This window comes from Bufo bufo, chromosome 2 (genome assembly GCF_905171765.1).
Source record: "Bufo bufo chromosome 2, aBufBuf1.1, whole genome shotgun sequence".
Taxonomy (NCBI): domain Eukaryota; kingdom Metazoa; phylum Chordata; class Amphibia; order Anura; family Bufonidae; genus Bufo; species Bufo bufo.
This window is the reverse complement of record NC_053390.1, coordinates 265343482-265357314: the sequence shown is the minus strand read 5'-3', so window position 1 is coordinate 265357314 and position 13833 is coordinate 265343482. Positions and strand designations below refer to the sequence as shown.

Genomic DNA, 13833 nt, shown 5'->3' with positions numbered 1-13833 from the left:
GTGAATCAAAATTCTTGGTGATTTGATTTGAGTGATTTTGGAGAGAGAGAGAAAGAGATAGAAAACCTCAGAGTAGCATACACAAATTTTCAGGCAACTTGGTGCACTATCGGTTAAGGCAGAATTGATTCAGACCCAAATGGAATTGGTTGACCGATTCTGCCAAATCAAACCCAAATTCAACTTTGAACAATTTACTCATTTATACAGTGAATTTGGAAAAGTCTTCGGACCCTTTCACTTTTTTCACAATTTGTTATGCTGCAACCTTGTACTAAAAAAAAATACGCTTTCCCCCATCAATGTGCACTGAATACCCTATAATGACAAAGTGAAAACAAAATGTTAGAATTTTTGTGCAAATTAATTAAAAAGGAAAAACTAAAATTTCACATAAACATAATTATTTAGACCATTTGCTTTGACTATTGAAATTTAGCTCTGAGGACTTCCTGCTTCTCATGTTCTTTGAGGTGTTTCTACCCCTTCATTGGACCCCACCTGTGGTAAATTCAGTTGATTGGACATAATTTGAAAAGATAGTCACCTGTCTATATAAGGTCTCACAGCTGATATTGCACATCAGAGCATAAACCAAGCTATGAGGAGAAAAGAACTTCCTGTGGAGGTCAGAGACAGGATTGTGTGGAGGTATGGAACTGAGTACAAAAAACAGTGGCCTCTATAATTCTTAAATGGAAGAAATATTTAACAATAAGGACTCTTCCTAGAGCTGGCTACCCCAACAAACTAAGTAATTGGGGGATAAGGTCCTTGGTAAGAGAGGTGACCAAGGTAGTCACTCTGGCTGAGCTACAAAGATACTGTGTGCACATGGAGGAAACTTTTAGAAGATCAACCATTACTACAGCATACCACCAATCTGCATCTATAATACACTGTACCTCTCACATCAGTACACTGCTGTATATACATGTACACACTGCATATATTATATTGTATAATAGATGCAGTGGGAACAGATATATAGTATATCCAGCAGCTTGCTGATATGTGAGGTATGAGGTATAACATATGCAGTGTATACAGAGATATATCATATATAGCAGTGTACTAATAAGTGAGGTAAGAGGTGTAATTTGTACATCACATATCAGTACACTACTGTATATACTATATATCTGAAAACATTGCATCTATTATACCTCTTACCATGTAGCCATCCGCAACATGGGACCTGTAACGTCACACTCCCTTTTCCCTATTTCATTCTACCTTCTACCTGATGGCTCTCTCCCTCCAACTCCAGCCTCACTGCTCCTGTAATGCAAATCCCAAACAGCGGTGAGACATTTAGACGGGGACAATGCATTTAAATAGCGAAGTTGGGGATGTATTTTGGCCACGCTGGTATCAGATGCTGATGTGAAGGTATTTGAGGAGCTTTATTTTGGTACGTGTTGCTGTTGAGGAGGGGAAAGTATGTCCCTGACCATGTCACGACACATTTTTATTTCCTTTCATGTATTCATGGTTTACATAGGGGCCTGACCAAGTAAAGCAAAATTACCTCAGCAGTGTGCATTGCGCACCATTATTTTTATGCAATATCATATGTGGGCTGGTGGGGTTTGTGTGTCGGGGCTTTTTTTAAATCCCAGTCTACATGCAGTAGCAAGCACAGTTCATGGAGCAGGGGGACGGGCTAGTAAAGGGTAGTGGGAGGGGCTGTAAATGGGGCATGGGGGCCCAATTCAGATTCTTGCTATGGAGCTCAATGATTTCTATTTACACCTCTGCCGTGAACACTGGAGACTGTAATCGCTGCCAAAGGTGCTGCCAAGGTGCTTCAACTAAGTACTGAGTAAAGGATCTGACTACTTACATCCATGCCAAATTGTAGTTTCTCATTTTATAATAAATTTGCAAAAAAAATTTAAATTCTGTTTTCACTTTCTCATTATAAGGTATTGAGTGCAGAATGATGGGGAAAAACTAGATTTTTCTTTTATTTCAGCTCGAGGCCCCAACATAACAAAAAGGCGAAAGAAGTGAAAGGATCTGAAACATAGAACGTGTCGGCAGATAAGAACCATTTGGCCCATCTAGTCTGCCCAATATACTGAATACTATGGATAGCCCCTGGCCCTATCTTATATGAAGGATGGCCTTATGCCTATCCCATGCATGCTTAACCACCTCAGCCCCCAGTGCTTAAACACCCTGAAAGACCAGGCCACTTTTTACACTTCTGACCTACACTACTTTCACCATTTATTGCTCGGTCATGCAACTTACCACCCAAATGAATTTTACCTCCTTTTCTTCTCACTGATAGAGCTTTCATTTGGTGGTATTTCATTGCTGCTGACATTTTTACTTTTTTTGTTATTAATCGAAATTTAACGATTTTTTTGCAAAAAAATGACATTTTTCACTTTCAGTTGTAAAATTTTGCAAAAAAAACGACATCCATATAGAAATTTTGCTCTAAATTTATAGTTCTACATGTCTTTGATAAAAAAAAAATGTTTGGGTAAAAAAAAAATGGTTTGGGTAAAAGTTATAGCGTTTACAAACTATGGTACAAAAATGTGAATTTCCGCTTTTTGAAGCAGCTCTGACTTTCTGAGCACCTGTCATGTTTCCTGAGGTTCTACAATGGCCAGACAGTACAAACACCCCACAAATGACCCCATTTCTGAAAGTACACACCCTAAGGTATTCGCTGATGGGCATAGTGAGTTCATAGAACTTTTTATTTTTTGTCACAAGTTAGCGGAAAATGATGATTTTTTTTTTTTTTTTCTTTTTTCTTACAAAGTCTCATATTCCACTAACTTGTGACAAAAAATAAAAAGTTCTATGAACTCACTATGCCCATCAGCGAATACCTTGGGGTCTCTTCTTTCCAAAATGGGGTCACTTGTGGGGTAGTTATACTGCCCTGGCATTCTAGGGGCCCAAATGTGTGGTAAAGAGTTTGAAATCAAATTCAGTAAAAAATGACGAGTGAAATCCGAAAGGTGCTCTTTGGAATATGGGCCCCTTTGCCCACCTAGGCTGCAAAAAAGTGTCACACATCTGGTATCCCCGTACTCAGGAGAAGTTGAGGAATGTGTTTTGGGGTGTCTTTTTACATATACCCATGCTGGGTGAGATAAATATCTTGGTCAAATGACAACTTTGTATAAAAAAATGGGAAACGTTGTCTTTTGCCAAGATATTTCTCTCACCCAGCATGGGTATATATAAAATGACACCCCAAAACACATTCCCCACCTTCTCCTGAGTACGGAGATACCAGATGTGTGACACTTTTTTGCAGCCTAGGTGGGCAAAGGGGCCCATATTCCAAAGAGCACCTTTCGGATTTCACTCATCATTTTTTACAGAATTTGATTTCTAACTCCTTACCACACATTTGGGCCCCTAGAATGCCAGGGCAGTATAACTACCCCACAAGTGACCCCATTTTGGAAAGAAGACACCCCAAGCTATTCCGTGAGGGGCATGGCGAGTTCCTAGAATTTTTTATTTTTTGTCACAAGTTAGTGGAAAATGATGATTTTTTTTTTTTTTTTTTTTTTTCATACAAAGTCTCATATTCCACTAACTTGTGACAAAAAATAAAAACTTCCATGAACTCACTATGCCCATCAGCGAATACCTTGGGGTCTCTTCTTTCCAAAATGGGGTCACTTGTGGGGTAGTTATACTGCCCTGGCATTCTAGGGGCCCAAATGTGTGGTAAGGAGTTTGAAATCAAATTCTGTAAAAAATGACGAGTGAAATCCGAAAGGTGCTCTTTGGAATATGGGCCCCTTTGCCCACCTAGGCTGCAAAAAAGTGTCACACATCTGGTATCCCCGTACTCAGGAGAAGTTGAGGAATGTGTTTTGGGGTGTCTTTTTACATATACCCATGCTAAGTGAGATAAATATCTTGGTCAAATGACAACTTTGTATAAAAAAATGGGAAAAGTTGTCTTTTGCCAAGATATTTCTCTCACCCAGCATGGGTATATGTAAAATGACACCCCAAAACACATTCCCCACCTTCTCCTGAGTACGGAGATACCAGATGTGTGACACTTTTTTGCAGCCTAGGTGGGCAAAGGGGCCCATATTCCAAAGAGCACCTTTCGGATTTCACTCGTCATTTTTAACAGAATTTGATTTCAAACTCCTTACCACACATTTGGGCCCCTAGAATGCCAGGGCAGTATAACTACCCCACAAGTGACCCCATTTTGGAAAGAAGACACCCCAAGCTATTCCGTGAGGGGCATGGCGAGTTCCTAGAATTTTTTATTTTTTGTCACAAGTTAGTGGAAAATGATGATTTTTTTTTTTTTTTTTTTTTTCATACAAAGTCTCATATTCCACTAACTTGTGACAAAAAATAAAAACTTCCATGAACTCACTATGCCCATCAGCGAATACCTTGGGGTCTCTTCTTTCCAAAATGGGGTCACTTGTGGGGTAGTTATACTGCCCTGGCATTCTAGGGGCCCAAATGTGTGGTAAGGAGTTTGAAATCAAATTCAGTAAAAAATGACGAGTGAAATCCGAAAGGTGCTCTTTGGAATATGGGCCCCTTTGCCCACCTAGGCTGCAAAAAAGTGTCACACATCTGGTATCCCCGTACTCAGGAGAAGTTGAGGAATGTGTTTTGGGGTGTCTTTTTACATATACCCATGCTGGGTGAGATAAATATCTTGGTCAAATGACAACTTTGTATAAAAAAATGGGAAAAGTTGTCTTTTGCCAAGATATTTCTCTCACCCAGCATGGGTATATATAAAATGACACCCCAAAACACATTCCCCACCTTCTCCTGAGTACGGAGATACCAGATGTGTGACACTTTTTTGCAGCCTAGGTGGGCAAAGGGACCCATATTCCAAAGAGCACCTTTTGGATTTCACAGGTCATTTTTTACTGAATTTGATTTCAAACTCCTTACCACACATTTGGGCCCCTAGAATGCCAGGGCAGTATAACTACCCCACAAGTGACCCCATTTTGGAAAGAAGAGACCCCAAGGTATTCGCTGATGGGCATAGTGAGTTCATGGAAATTTTTTTTTTTTGTCACAAGTTAGTGGAATAGGAGACTTTGTATGAAAAAAAAAAAAAAAAAAAAAAAAAAACATCATTTTCCACTAACTTGTGACAAAAAATAAAAAATTCTAGGAACTTGCCATGCCCCTCACGGAATACCTTGGGGTGTCTTCTTTCCAAAATGGGGTCACTTGTGGGGCAGTTATACTGCCCTGGCATTTTCCAGGGGCCCTAATGTCTGGTAAGTAGGTAAATGACCTGTGAAATCTGAAAGGTGCTCTTTGGAATGTGGGCCCCTTTGCCCAGCTAGGCTGCAAAAAAGTGTCACACATCTGGTATCTCCGTACTCAGGAGAAGGTAAGGAATGTGTTTTGGGGTGTCATTTTACATATACCCATGCTGGGTGAGAGAAATATCTTGGCAAAAGACAACTTTTCCCATTTTTTTTATACAAAGTTGGCATTTGACCAAGATATTTATCTCACCCAGCATGGGTATATGTAAAATGACACCCCAAAACATATTCCCCAACTTCTGCTGAATACGGAGATACCACATGTGTGACACTTTTTTGCAGCCTAGGTGGGCAAAGGGGCCCAAATTCCTTTTAGGAGGGCATTTTTAGACATTTGGATACCAGACTTCTTCTCACGCTTTGGGGCCCCTAAAATGCCAGGGCAGTATAAATACCCCACATGTGACCCCATTTTGGAAAGAAGACACCCCAAGGTATTCAATGAGGGGCATGGCGAGTTCATTGAAAAAAAAAAATTTTGGCACAAGTTAGCGGAAATTGATTTTTTGGATTTTGTTCTCACAAAGTCTCCCTTTCCGCTAACTTGGGACAAAAATTTCAATCTTTCATGGACTCAATATGCCCCTCAGCAAATACCTTGGGGTGTCTTCTTTCCAAAATGGTGTTATTTGTGGGGTGTTTGTACTGCCCTGGCATTTGAGGGTCTCCGCAATCATTACATGTATGCCCAGCATTAGGAGTTTCTGCTATTCTCCTTATATTGAGCATACGGGTAATGAGATTTTTTTTTTCCGTTTAGCCTCTGGGCTGAAAGAAAAAAATGAACGGCACAGATTTCTTCATTCGCATCGATCAATGTGGATGAAAAAATCTCTGCCAAAAAAAGAAAAAGGAGGGGAAAGGCGTCTGCCAGGACATAGGAGCTCCGCCCAACATCCATACCCACTTCAGCTCGTATGCCCTGGCAAACCAGATTTCTCCATTCACATCAATCGATGTGGATGAATAAATCATTGCCGGGATTTTTTTTTTTATATATACAAAGTGTTTGCCAAAGTATATGAACACCGCCACCTCCTCAGCTCATATGCCTCGGCAAACATATCTTTTACTGCAGAGGAGAAATCTCGTCTTGCAGCGCCGCATACACCGACTTGCGTGTAATCTGACAGCAGCACAATGCTTCTGTCCGAATGCACATCAGTGCTGCAGCTGGTCGATCGGTTGGTCCACCTGGAAGGTAAAAAAAACAAAACAAAAAAGAAAAAACCAGGCCGCAAAGCAATAACTTTATTAACTTTAGAACAGAACATATTAACTTTTTTAAACTTTTTTAACTTTTTTACTTACCGGTAATTTTTTTTTTGTTTAGTTTTTTTTACCTTTATAGAACAAACCTCTCCTTCCCCATGGGACAATGTGCAAAGCGCAAATCGCCCAAAGATGTGGCGAAGTACGTTATGCACTTTATCCCAGGTGAAAGGAGAGGTTTGCAGCAGCTGAGAGTAAAAGGGCCCTAATAGCCCTGTGTGCCTGTCCTGTGAGATGCAATCCCTATGCTAGGTGTACCTGTGTGTGGTACTTCCGGAAACACTCTCCATAGCATAGGGCAGGGTGGTCAGCACAGTCAGGACAGAAATAGCGGGTGTCACGCCTTATTCCACTCCTGCTACAGACACGACATCTTTTTCGGGGTGACGGTTGGGTTGAGGTACCAGGAACGACACTGGGGAAATGTCGCTCGTGTAGACGGCTAACTACACTGGGGGATGGGGCCACGGAACCTCCTGGGTAAAGGAGGTTCTCGATGATCTCTTCCTGGAATTTGAGGAAAGATCGTGTTCTCCCAGCCTTACTGTAGAGAACAAAACTATTGTACAGCGCCAATTGAATTAAATATACAGACACCTTCTTATACCAGCGTCTGGTTCTGCGGGAAACTAAATACGGAGACAACATCTGGTCATTGAAGTCCACCCCTCCCATGAGCGCATTATAGTCGTGGACACAGAGGGGCTTTTCAATGACACGGGTTGCTCGCTCAATTTGGATTGTCGTGTCTGCGTGAATGGAGGAGAGCATGTAAACGTCACGCTTGTCTCTCCATTTCACCGCGAGCAGTTCTTCGTTACACAAGGCAGCCCTCTGCCCCCTTGCAAGACGGGTGGTTACAAGCCGTTGGGGGAAGCCCACGCGACTAGTTCGCGCGGTGCCACAGGCGCAAATCCGTTCTAGAAACAAATGCCTAAAGAGGGCCACACTTGTGTAAAAATTGTCCACATAAAGATGGTACCCCTTGCCGAATAAGGGTGACACCAAGTCCCAGACTGTCTTCCCACTGCTCCCCAGGTAGTCAGGGCAACCGACCGGCTCCAGGGTCTGATCTTTTCCCTCATAGACACGAAATTTGTGGGTATAGCCTGTGGCCCTTTCACAGAGCTTATACAATTTGACCCCATACCGGGCACGCTTGCTTGGGATGTACTGTTTGAAGCCAAGGCGCCCGGTAAAATGTATTAGGGACTCGTCTACGCAGATGTTTTGCTCGGGGGTATACAAACCTGCAAATTTCTGGTTGAAATGGTCTATGAGGGGCCGAATTTTGTGGAGCCGGTCAAAAGCTGGGTGGCCTCTGGGACGGGAGGTGGTGTTGTCGCTAAAATGCAGGAAACGGAGGATGGCCTCAAATCGTGCCCTGGACATAGCAGCAGAGAACATGGGCATGTGATGAATCGGGTGCGTTGACCAATATGACCGCAATTCATGCTTTTTTGTCAGGCCCATGTTGAGGAGAAGGCCCAAAAAAATTTTAATTTCGGAAACTTGGACTGGTTTCCACCGGAAAGGCTGGGCATAAAAGCTTCCCGGGTTGGCGGATATAAATTGTGTGGCATACTGGTTGGTCTCTGCCACGACTAAGTCCAAGAGCTCCGCAGTCAAGAACAGCTCAAAAAATCCCAGGGCCGAACCGATTTGAGCCGTCTCAACCCGAACTCCAGACTGGGCGGTGAAAGGGGGAACTACAGGTGCGGCTGAAGTTGGTGACTGCCAATCAGGGTTTGCCAGCACCTCAGGGATTCTAGGGGCTCTACGGGCCTGTCTTTGCGGTGGCTGCGACGGGGTAACTAGTGCACGTGCCACCGTACCAGCTTCAACTGCCCTTCTGGTGCTCGCCACGTCACCATGTTGTACGGCAGTGCTGGTACTAGGTCCAGGGAGGGCTGCGCTGCTGGTGTATGCCTCACCACGTGATCCGGCAGCGACAGCCCCACTCTGCTGCTCTTGAAGCGGATCCTGCATAACCTGTGGTCTAGCGACATGGGGCCGGGTACGCCTGGTGCTGCCAGGGACCTCCACCTCCTCGTCCGAACTTTGGGTCAGAGAGCCACTGCTTTCCACAGGTTCATATTCTGACCCGCTAGATTCATCAGATGAGGGTTCCCACTCCTCATCCGACTGGGTCAGAATCCTGTAGGCCTCTTCAGAAGAATACCCCCTGTTTGACATTTTGGACTACTAAATTTAGGGGTATTCCCTGAGACTACCCAAGAAAAAAAGCAAACCTGTCTTACAAAGGGGAGGCTAGCGAAGTACCGGAGGCCGCTGCGGTTGATAAAAAATATCAAAACTGATTTTTTTATCGCCGCAGTGCGTGTAAAATGAATGTGCAGTGATCAAAAAATATATATTTTTTGTCACTGCGGTGGGGCGGGCGTGGGTGAACGCACGTGTGGGCGACCGATCAGGCCTGATCGGGCAAACACTGCGTTTTGGGTGGAGGGCGAGCTAAGGTGACACTAATACTATTATAGATCTGACCGTGATCAGTTTTGATCACTTACAGATACTATAAAAGTACAAATGCTGATTAGCGATACGCTATTCAGCGAATAAAAGTGACTGCGGTGCGGTGGGGTGGGCGCTAACTGACGCTAACTACCTAACCAAGGGGCCTAAACTATCCCTAAAACCTAACAGCCAATACTAGTGAAAAAAAAAAAGTGACAGTTTACACTGATCACTTTTTTTCCTTTCACTGGTGATTGACAGGGGCGATCAAAGGGGTGATCAAAGGGTTAATTGGGGTGCAGGGGGGTGATCTGGGGCTAAGGTGTAGTGTTGGTGCTACTCACAGTTCAGTCTGCTCCTGTGCTGGATCCAACCGACGAAAAGGACCAGCACAGGAGCAGAGAAGCCATATAACAGATCATATTTACTAATATGATCTGTTATATGGCTTGTGATTGGATTTTTTAAAAATCGCCAGCCTGCCAGCCAATGATCGTTGCTGGCAGGCTGGTGACTAACTTGTTCTTTAACTTTTGCCGGCCCGCGATGCGCATGCGCGGGCCGGCTTGGAGCGAAATCTCGCGTCTCGCGAGATGACGCGTATATGCGTGACTGTGCGCAGCGCTGCCACCTCCGGAACGCGAATCTGCGTTAGGCGGTCCGGAGGTGGTTAAACTCCTTCACTGTATTTGCAGCTACCACTTCTGCAGGAAGGCTATTCCATGCATCCACTACTCTCTCAGTAAAGTAATACTTCCTGATATTACTTTTAAACCTTTGCCCCTCTAATTTAAAACTATGTCCTCTTGTAGCAGTTTTTCTTCTTTTAAATGTTCTCTCCTCTTTTACCTTGTTGATTCCCTTTATGTATTTAAAAGTTTCTATCATATCCCCTCTGTCTCGTCTGAAGACTTTCAAAATGCACTGTAACTGTTCATACAGAAACCTTCACTCACCTGTGTCCATTTCCAAGTCCCCTGTATGCTTTGGATTGATCCTGTAGGCGGTTTAAGCTCTGGGCTACAGATAAATACTTTTCATAATATTTTATTGCTTCTTCGTAATCTCCAAGTGCATCATAACAATCTCCCAAATTTCCATATCCACGGCCTCTGTCTAGTATGGAGTCATTTCCACTTAACTGTTGTAACATTGCTAACTGCTGTTCAAAATAGCCGATGGCCTCCTCCATAACATTCATATTCATCTTGGTGATGCCCATATTCCCATACACCTGAGCTTCTATTGCAGGGTCTTTTAGCTTTTGCCCAAGCTCAAGTTGTTCTTCATAGCACTTGAAGGCCATAGTATACTTCTCTAGGGACATATACACTGCAGCAAGGTGACCATGAGCTCTACATTCTCCAGGTAGCTCATTTAATTCTTGGAAGACCTCAAGTTCTTGTGTATGATATCCCAGTGCCTTGTCATATTTCTGTATCATTCTGTAAGCACTGCCTAAAGCAGCATAGGCGCTAGCCTCCAGCCGTCTATCTTTGACTTGATGGGCCAAGCTTAACTGCTGTTCATAAAATTTTATTGCACCATTTATATCTTTCTTAGCGACAAAGATATCACCTAGGTTCCCAAGAGCTCGGAACTTAGCCTGGGAATTATTCAACGACTGTGCCAAAGACAAAAGGTATTTCTGGCACTCCTCTGCTTTATTATAGTTCGTCAGTGCCTTAAAGGCAAGGCCTAAGTTGCAGTATGCCTTGGCCTGGCTTAGTTTGTCATGAAGATCCTTTGCTAGTGCGAGATCTTGTTCATAGTATTTTACAGCTTCCTGGTAATTCCCTAAGCAATAATGGGCATAACCCAGGTTGTGGCACACCTTTCCTTCTCCCTCCATATCTTGTAACTCTGGCGATAGTCTCAAGTACTGTTCATAGAATGGTACAGCCTGCATGTACTCTCCCCGGGAACAATGGAAGTTGCCAAGATTTCCTAGAGCTCGACCTTCACTTTGAATATCTCTTAGCTCCCGAGCAATATTGAGATGGTTTTGGTAGTGCTGCAAAGCTCTGTCGTGGGCACCTAAAGCCTGATATGCCACTGCTAGATTCCCATGAGTGGAGGCTTGAGAAGCTCTGTCGTTGACCTCCATTGATATCTGAAGTTCTTGCCGATGATATTTGACAGCTTGGTCATACATCACCAGGGCATTGTAAGCATTCCCCATGTTGCCGTATGCCCTACCCTGGGCAGCATAATCATTTAATTCCTGGGCGATTGAAAGGTGAGTTTTATGTAATTTCAGTGCAGTTTCAAAGTCTCCTTTCATCTGATGAATTATTCCTGCAATGCAAAGTAACAAAACATTGATATTAACTTAGCATATTTAATTACAAGAGAAATCATTTGTGACATAGTTTTTATATGCAAGAAAAATGTGTAAATGATTCTTTTATGGCTCCCTGGAAACACATTCTGAAAGAACCATTTGTCTTACTCCGGTCGGCTTCATCTAGATGCTTAGCCTTTTTTTTTTTCAATCCAAAGATATATCACATTCACACTTCTTATTTATTTAACATCCCCATGCCTGCACTGTATTGTCTGTCACGTGGGAACTACTACTTCATATGAACTACTGCCTTCATATGCAAGAAAGACTAAGGAGCAGATTATCAAATGGGTTCCATTAATATCACAATGCACTGGATGAATGGCTACCGTAATTGTCCTCTTTCAGTTTTAGTAAATGGCTATTTAATAACGTGAAGCTTACAATGCAGTGTTAATGTGCATTATGCTGCTTTATAAATAGGTAACAGCTGTGTGATATTTGGGTCAATCGGAAATGTGAATTGTGGACTTCTGTTAAAGATGACAACCACTCCTAATACTCTGGACGGCAAAGCAGAGTTCATCTATGGGTAAACTATACACCCACCTCTAACCATAAGAAAACCTTTCAGCTGGCTTAGGCAAATATTACAATCCAATTAGGTGGATTTTTCTACCCTGTCACCGCTGTTGGGAACTAGCTGCTTCCTCATCTCTTGGCTAGATAGATAAGTGTGAAAATGGTTTCTTGTAAGTTCTATGCTTGCTGTATGCAGTCTACTACTATCTCGGTGCTGGATTAGTTAAGGAGCTTAAGTTTACTGTGAGGACTGAAAACTTCACAAAATAAAAAAGTTATTAGGCTAAAGATTTCTCAAGAGTTTCCTATTGGGGCCTCATGAGCATGGTGACACATGGGCTTCACGTAGGTGGCTAAGCCCTTAGGCACACATCAGTGAATTACAGTCATGTGCTATCCATGTTCTCCACGAACAGCATACGTACCCATTGATTTTAAGGTGTGTATTCACACATCTGTGAATTTCCATAGTCCGTGGGGCTGTGATTACTTAACGGACGCATGCCCTATTTTTGTCCATGTATCCCTCACAGCCATTATGATCTATGGGTTAATGAAAAAACACAGATAGCATCCATGTTTCATTGGTGTTGTATGGATCATTGCTAGGAAATGTTCCTAAAATTAATTTTTAGCTGAGGATTGCCTGTGGACTATGGATGACACACAGAGGGCAAAAAATGGACACGCGGACCAAACATGGATCCTTCAAGAACATCTTCACGGACTAATCACTGACCATCTTGTCACTGATGTCATGTGAATGAGGCCTAAATCAGAGATTGCTGTAGCCAGGTAAAGACCTGTACAGCAGGAAAAAGCAACATACTCATATAAAACTTCTATATGAGTGCAGCATGGGGTTTTCAAATCTGCAGTCCACCGGGGCACTTCATGAGTGAGAAGCACTGGTTTAGCATGAAAATTTGTGGACCTCAAAATGGCTATGGTCATGTGAATGCAACCTAAGAACAGATTTCTAACCATGAAGCTGAGAACATCTCAAACCCACACTGATCATCGCTGATCATGAACATACTGTCTTTCCATCATCTTGCTTAGCACATTAGACATATGTAGTAAACTGTTCCTCACGCAAACTGGGCCAAAAGGCATTATTCTTAATCTACACATGAAGCCACTTGAAGACAAAGCCCTACACATATTGTGACACTGTGCAGAATATCCAGGCGGTAGAACATACTTTACATTGGTATTTCACAATACATTCTAATTATGACAGTACACTATACTGCTATCACACGTAAATTGTTTTAGTGTCAATATGTAACAGATTTTGTACTTGAATACCAATTTATGCTTTAAAGGAACTGATCTTCACTCTGATTACAGTTAATCCAGCATCTCACTTGGGAACTATTTAATTACAAATAAATTAAAACCCTTCCACGAAATATAGATAAGAGGAAACACTAATTATACAATGTTAATTAATCTTACACAATATTTTGCCGAATTTCATGAATATTTTCTAGATATAATCTTGGGAAGCTGTTGCTGGTTTGGTAATTTCATCAGTTTCATCAAAGTGTTCAGACAGCAGAGTACAAATAAAAAGCCTTACCTCACCTTTAAAATGTCCCACTGGTCAGTGCCTCTGGTCCCACTGGACCTGCAGTGACCACGAACTGTTCATCAAATCCGTGACCGCTGTAGCCAACCATTTCACCTCAGCAGTGACATGCCCTTTGTGCACAAGTTACCACTGAGGCCAATGATTGGCAGCAGCAGTCACAGAATTGATGAATATGACATCAAGTATAGGCTCAGTGGGCATCAGAGTTGCAGCAAGGCCCAAGGGCACATTCTAAAGGGGAGTACAGTTTTTTACATTTTTCCCTGGCCCCTGCTGTATGTCTCTTGAAATGCTGT

The 13833-nt window shown here is 42.7% G+C and overlaps 1 protein-coding gene across 2 annotated transcripts in view; it reads right to left on the bottom strand.

Moving 5' to 3' along the window:
- TTC28 (tetratricopeptide repeat domain 28) overlaps positions 1-13833 on the bottom strand; it is a 639226-nt gene that overhangs the window by 187003 nt on the left and 438390 nt on the right. For both annotated transcript variants that reach the window (XM_040416538.1, XM_040416539.1), the window contains one exon: positions 10028-11369. In XM_040416538.1, the coding sequence (XP_040272472.1) occupies positions 10028-11369 (1342 nt within the window). The remainder of the gene's footprint in view (positions 1-10027; positions 11370-13833) is intronic.